The 6,659-nt window shown below is 44.3% G+C and overlaps 1 protein-coding gene across 10 annotated transcripts in view; it reads left to right on the top strand.

Annotated features, from left to right (window-relative positions):
• Positions 1 to 6,020: 6,020 nt before the first annotated feature.
• Positions 6,021 to 6,659, top strand: part of ube4b (ubiquitination factor E4B, UFD2 homolog (S. cerevisiae)) — a 51,574-nt gene continuing 50,935 nt past the window's right edge. For 5 of the 10 annotated variants that reach the window (XM_014145793.2, XM_014145792.2, XM_014145787.2 and 2 more), the window contains exon 1: positions 6,022 to 6,334. In XM_014145793.2, coding sequence (XP_014001268.1) covers positions 6,311 to 6,334 — 24 coding nt within the window. In that variant the 5' untranslated portion in view covers positions 6,022 to 6,310. Of the gene's footprint in view, positions 6,335 to 6,659 lie in introns of all 10 variants that reach the window. The other 5 variants (XM_014145784.2, XM_014145783.2, XM_014145791.2 and 2 more) reach the window with 3 other exon arrangements.

Here is a 6,659-nt window from a genome sequence, read left to right as displayed (position 1 = left end):
ATCAGGATAGAAGCTGTTCAGGAGCCTGTTGGTGTCATACTAGATGCACCGGTACCGCTTGCTGTGCGGAGGCAGAGAGAACAGTCTATGGCTTGGGAGGCTGGAGTCTTTAACAATTTTCTGGTCCTTCCTTTCACACAGCCTGATATAGAAGTCCTGGATGGCAGGGAGCTCAGCCCCAGTGATGTACTGGGCTGTCCACACCACCCTCTGTAGCGCCATGTGATCAAGGGCGGTGCTGTTGCCATACCAAGCAGTGAAAAAGAATGTGGACTACAGGAAAAAGAAGACTGAGCACGCCCCCATTCTCATCGACGGGGCTGTAGTGGAGCGGGTTGAGAGCTTCAAGTTCCTTGGTGTCCACATCACCAACAAACTAACATGGTCCAAGCACACCAAGACAGTCATGAAGAGGGCACGACAAAACCTATTCCCCCTCAGAAGACTGAAAAGATTTGGCATGGGTCCTCAGGTCCTCAAAAGGTTCTACAGCTGCACCATCGAGAGCATCCTGACTGGTTGCATCACTGCCTGGTATGGCAACTGCTCGGCCTCCGACTGCAAGGCACTACAAAGGCTAGTGCGAACGGCCCAGTACATCACCGGGGTCAAGCTTCCTGCCATCCAGGACCTCTATACCAGGTGGTGTCAGAGGAAGGCCCTAAAAATTGTCAGACACCAGCCACCCTAGTCATAGACTGTTCTGTCTGCTACCACACGACAAGCAGTACCGGAGCGCCAAGTCTAGGTCCAAGAGGCTTCTAAACAGCTTCTACCCCCAAGCCATAAGACTCCTGAACATCTAATCAAATGGCTACCCAGACTATGTGCATTCTCAGCATTCTCTTATCTAGGTGGGTGAGGGCAGTGTGGAGTGCAATTGTGTTGTCTATGGATCTGTTGGGGTAGTATGCAAATTGGAGTGGATCTAGGGTGTCTGGGATGATGGAGTTGATGTGTCATAACCAGTCTTTCATAACACTTCATGATTACAGATGTGAATGCTACAGGGCGTTAGTCATTGTGGCATGAAACGTTGGAGTTCTTGGGAACAGGAATGGTGGTAGTCATTTTAAGACGTGGAGATTATAGACTGGGACAAGGAGAGGTTGAAAATTACCGTGAATATGACTATCAGCTGATCTGCGCATGCTCTGAGAACGAGTCCTGGAATACCATCTGGCCCCACAGCCTTTCAAGTGTTGATCTGATTAAAGACCTTACTCACATCGACCATCTTCTTGAGAAGAAGATAGGATGTTCCATGATGTAAACCAATTGTGTTATTCCTAGACCGAACCCTAAGCATATGGGAAAGAAACCCAGGTCTAAGAGCTGTAAATTATCTGGCATTGTCTGGGGCAATATGACTTGCCTGTTCGTTTGATAGTCCCAAATGAAAAACATTATGCTTTTTGACCATTAGTGGACACCATTGGATTATTGTTCTAAAATTGTACGGTACATCATTTGAAAAGAAGAACACAGCAGGGCTTGGTTGACATTTTTAAGAGGAGAATTCTCACCTGAATTAATAATGGTCTATAACCCTCAAAGTCAACTCTGGACCTCGAAACCAGTTCCACTGCATGTTTTAATTGTTCCCCTCTAATCAGGGACTGATTTAGACCTAGGACAACAGGTGTGTGCAATTCATTATCAGGTAAAAAAAAAACAGCAGGCTCTGGACCTCGTAGGGTAAGAGTTGAGTAGCCCTGGTCTATAATATGGATGTTTAAGAAAATTATATTTCACATTGTAAAGGCTTAGGAAATCTTAGCAGATATCAGTCAGTAACTGGAGAAGACTTTGCCTTATTACCGGTACACAAAGTTAAATTGTGTTCTTTGTGGTCCTTTGTTCTGTCTTGCCATGAGGCAAGGTAGGGAGCTGAGAATAATCTAAACATAACTGGATTTGATTTTCCCAAAGTCATTAGCCTTGCTGACAAAGTCAGTTTTAAGAGAAATTCTAAAGACTTCAAATCAGATTTTATCAGTCACATACACATATTTAGCAGATGTTATTGCGGGTGTAGTGAAATGCTTGTGTTCCTAGCTCCAACAGACTTGCCACAAACTTGTGAATAAAATATCAAGCATAGACTGTATAATATGGAAAATAAAAATGTGGAAATGTAACACTGTCAATTAGTTGACTCCATAAATCATACAGCCTTTATGATACTCTTTTATAATACTCTCTTTTCACTGCATTTTGAGCATGAGCTCATGTGTAGCCTATCGTCAAAAGGGCTGAAAAGCAGCAGCCTAAGGTTTCAGTGTCTATGTTTAGTGTAGATTTACACATTCTCTGAAGATCTTCTTCTGAAGAAGCAGCCATCTTCATCGACCTGGCCAAGGCTTTCGACTCTGTCAATCACCGTATTCTTATCGGCAGACTCAACAGCCTTGGTTTCTCAAATGACTGCCTCGCCCGGTTCACCAACTACTTCTCAGAGAGTTCAGTGTGTCAAATCGGAGTGCCTGTTGTCCGGACCTCTGGCACTCTATGGGGGTACCACAGGGTTCAATTCTCGGGCTGACTCTTTTCTCTGTATATATATATCAATGATGTCGGTCTTGCTGCGGGTGATCCACCTCTACGCAGAAGACACCATTCTGTATACATCTGGCCCTTCTTTGGACACTGTTAACTAACCTCCAAACGAGCTTCAATGCCATACAACACGCCTTCCGTGGCCTCCAACTGCTCTTAAACACTAGTAAAACCAAATGCATGTTTTTCAACCGGTCGCTGCCCGCACCCGCCCACCTGACTAGCATCACTACTCTGGACGGTTCTGACTGAGAATATGTGGACAACTACAAATACCTAGGTATCTGGCTAGACTGTAAACTCTCCTTCCAGACTCATATTAAACATCTCCAATCCAAAATGAAATCTAGAATCGGCTTCCTATTTCACAATAAAGCCTCCTTCAATCACGCCGCCAAACATACCCTCGTAAAACTGACTGTCCTACCAATCCTCGACTTCGATGTCATTTATAAAATAGCTTCCGATACTCTACTCAGCAAACTGGATGCAGTCTATCACAGTGCCATCCGTTTTGTCACCAAAGCCCCTTACACGGCTCCCAAACCGGCTGCGCTCGTGCGCCATCGTGCATGAATTTATTTTGGCCCCCTACACCAAACGCGATCACGACACGCAGGTTAAAATATAAAAACAAACTCTGAACCAATAACATTAATTTATGGCAATTTCACTAGTTAGCTTGCACTTGCTAGATAATTTGTCCTATTTAGCAAGCTTGCTGTTGCTAGCTAATTTGTCCTGGGATATAAACATTGAGTTGTTATTTTACCTGAAATGCACAAGGTCCTCTACTCCGACAATTAATCCACACATAAAACGGTCAACCGAATCATTTCTAGTCATCTCTCCTCCTTCCAGGCTTTTTCATCTTTGAACTTATATGGTGATTGGCATCTAAACTTTCATAGTGTTACCACGACGACCGGCAACACAGTTCGTCTTTCAATCACCCACGTGGGTATAACCAATGAGGAGATGGCACGTGGGTACCTGCTTCTATAAACCAATGAGGAGATGGGAGAGGCAGGACTTGCAGCACGATCTGTGTCAGAAATAGAAAGGACTTCTATTTTAGCCCTTGGCAACGCAGACGCGCACAAGCAGTGTGGGCGCAATAATTGAATAACAGATTTCTACATTTATTTTGCAACGCTTGCGCACGCGACACGAGCGGTGTAGTCTATGCTAGGAAAAGCTCCGGCTTATCTCAGCTCACTGGTCACGATAACAACACCCACCCGTAGCACACGCTCCAGCAGGTATATCTCACTGGTCATCCCCAAAGCCAACACTTCCTTTGGCCGCCTTTCCTTCCAGTTCTCTGCTGCCAATGACTGGAACGAATTGCAAAAATCGCTGAAGCTGGAGACTTATATTTCCCTCACTAACTTTAAACATCAGCTATCTCAGCAGCTAACCGATCGCTGCAGCTGTACATAGCCCATCTGTAAATAGCCCACCCAATCTACCTACCTCATCCCCATACTGTTTTTATTTACTTTTCTGCTCTTTTGCACACCAGTATATCTACTTGCACATCGATCACTCCAGTGTTAATTTGCTAAATTGTAATTACTTCGCTACTATGGCCTATTTATTGCCTTACCTCCTCATGCCATTTGCACACTGTATTTAGACTTTTTTTCCCTTTCTATTGTGTTATAGACTGTACGCTTGTTTATTCCATGTGTAACTCTGTGTTGTTGTTTGTGTCGCACTGCTTTGCTTTATCTTGGCCAGGTCGCAGTTGTAAATGAGAACTTGTTCTCAACTAGCTTACCTGGTTAAATAAAGGTGAAATAAAAAAAGATGATCAGGGCTTCCTGAAGCAGACGTCTAGGCCAGGACTCTCCAACCCTGTTCCTGGAGAGCTACCGTCCTATAGGTTTTTGCTTCAACCCTAATCTTGCTTATCAAATTCTAATAATTAGCTGGTTGATGAGTTGAATCAGGTCAGATACAACTGTGGTTGGAGCGTAAACCTACAGTAGGGTAGCTCTCTAGGAACAGAGTTGGAGAGCTCTGGTCTAGGCTATGACTTTTTTCTCCAAAACCCCTGTCCCAGTGAACATGTCAAGGATAGGTGGACGAGAATATGATAATAAAAGAGGACTGCCAAGACTAGTTGTTGTATTAGCAGCAGTCAAAGATTTGCCAATAAGAGCCTGTGATACCAGTAATTATATGATTTAGTTTGTAGATCATGTGGGGATAGGATACCCACCGGTTGCAAGACCAGATTTGGGATTTGAATTTACGACCGAGGTTGCTGGCCTGCGCCTCTGACCCTAGGCTACCTTCCCCAAAAAATATAATCAGCTAAATGTAATTTAACCAAGATAATAACATAAGTTATCACAGTTTAGTGTAAACAAGTATTATTTTGACACATAAACGACATGACCAAAAGTATGTGTACTTTCTGCTCGTCGAACATCTCATTCCAAAATCATGGGCATTATCATGGGCATTAATATGGAGTGCTCCTTTGCTGCTAAAATTGCCTCCACTCTTCTGGGAATTCTTTCCACTAGATGTTGGAACATTTCTACGGGGAATTGCTTCCATTCAGCCACAAGAGCATTAGTGAGGACAGGTACTAACATTGGCCGATTAGGCCTGGCTCGCAGTTGGCATTCCAATTCATCCCAAAGGTGTTGGATGGTGTTGATGTCCGGGCTCTTTGCAGGCCAGTCGACAATCCATTTCTGTATGGACATTGCTTTGTGCATGAGGGCATCGTCATGTTGAAACCGGAAACGGCCTTCCCCAAACTGTTGCCACAAAGTTGGAAGCACAGAATCGTCTACAATGTTGTTGTATGCTGTAGCGTTAAGATTTCCCTCAACTGGAACTGAGCTAAGGGGCCTAGCCCGAACCATGAAAAACAGCCACAGACCATTATTCCTCCTCCACCAAACTTAACAGTTGGCACTATGCAGTCGGGCAGGTAGCATTCTCCTGGCATCCGCCAAACCCAGATTCCTCTGTGGACTGCCAGATGGTGAAGCATGATTCATCACTCCAGAGAACACGATTCCACTGCTCCAGAGTCCAATGGCGGCGAGCTTTACACCATTCCAGCCGACGCTTTGCATTGCCCATGGTGATCTTAGGTTTGTGTGCGGCTGCTCGGTCATGGAAACCCATTTCATGAAGCTCCCGACGAACAGTTCTTTCGCTGGTGTTGCTTCCAAAGGCAGTTGGGAACTCGGTTGTGAGTGTTGCAACCGAGGACAGACGATTCAGCACTCGGCTATCCCGTTCTCTGAGCTTGCGTGGCCTACCACTTCGCGGCTGAGGCATGGAGATTGCATGGCTGTTTGCTCGATTTTATACACCTGACAGAAACGGGTGTGGCTGAAGTAGCCGAATCCGCTCATTTGAAGGGGTGTCCACATACTTTTGTATATAGTGTAAGACCTCCCGGTATTGGGACCTCCCTTTGTAAAGTGTCAGTCCCCAGTCACGTGACACATGATCCAAAATGGCAACCTTCGTGTTTTGATCATACCTCAGTGGTTTTGATGAATAATACTTTTGTGTTTGTTTCATTCTTCGTATAATTCGAATAGATAGCACTCATTTGAGGAAACGCACGCATCCCTTTTTTTTTTATTTACTTCGAGGCAATCAAGACAAATTGCTATTTGTTTCACGAGTTAGACTATGCACATTTGGTTCTATTAAACAGATAGCTAGCTGGCTGGCAAAATTAGTAAAGCTAGCTGAAAATAAAGGGAAAACGATGGAGGAGTTGAGTGCCGACGAGGTAAGATAACGACGTAATGTTGCTAAAAACCACTATTCGTTTTTCCCAATTTGTGTCGATAAAAGTCCATGTCGTCGTTGTTAACGTTACCCTTTCAAAGGCTAATGTAGCTAGCTAGTCAGTGACACTACAGTAACGCGTTAAGCAAAAGCCGGAGATCTAACAGTAATGTTAGCTAGCCAACACATCATTTTAACGCTGGCCTTTTCGATAATAAGGGTTTGGATACCTTGACGTCCATTAATGGGTATGTTTTGATACATTAGTAACGTTACTGGCTATTTAGCCCACACTCTATGTAACTAGCTAGCCTATTAACTAAAGG

Source organism: Salmo salar, chromosome ssa15, assembly GCF_905237065.1.
Source record: "Salmo salar chromosome ssa15, Ssal_v3.1, whole genome shotgun sequence".
Taxonomy (NCBI): domain Eukaryota; kingdom Metazoa; phylum Chordata; class Actinopteri; order Salmoniformes; family Salmonidae; genus Salmo; species Salmo salar.
The sequence above is the reverse complement of the archived record's forward strand: the minus strand, read 5'-3'. Positions and strand labels throughout refer to the sequence as shown.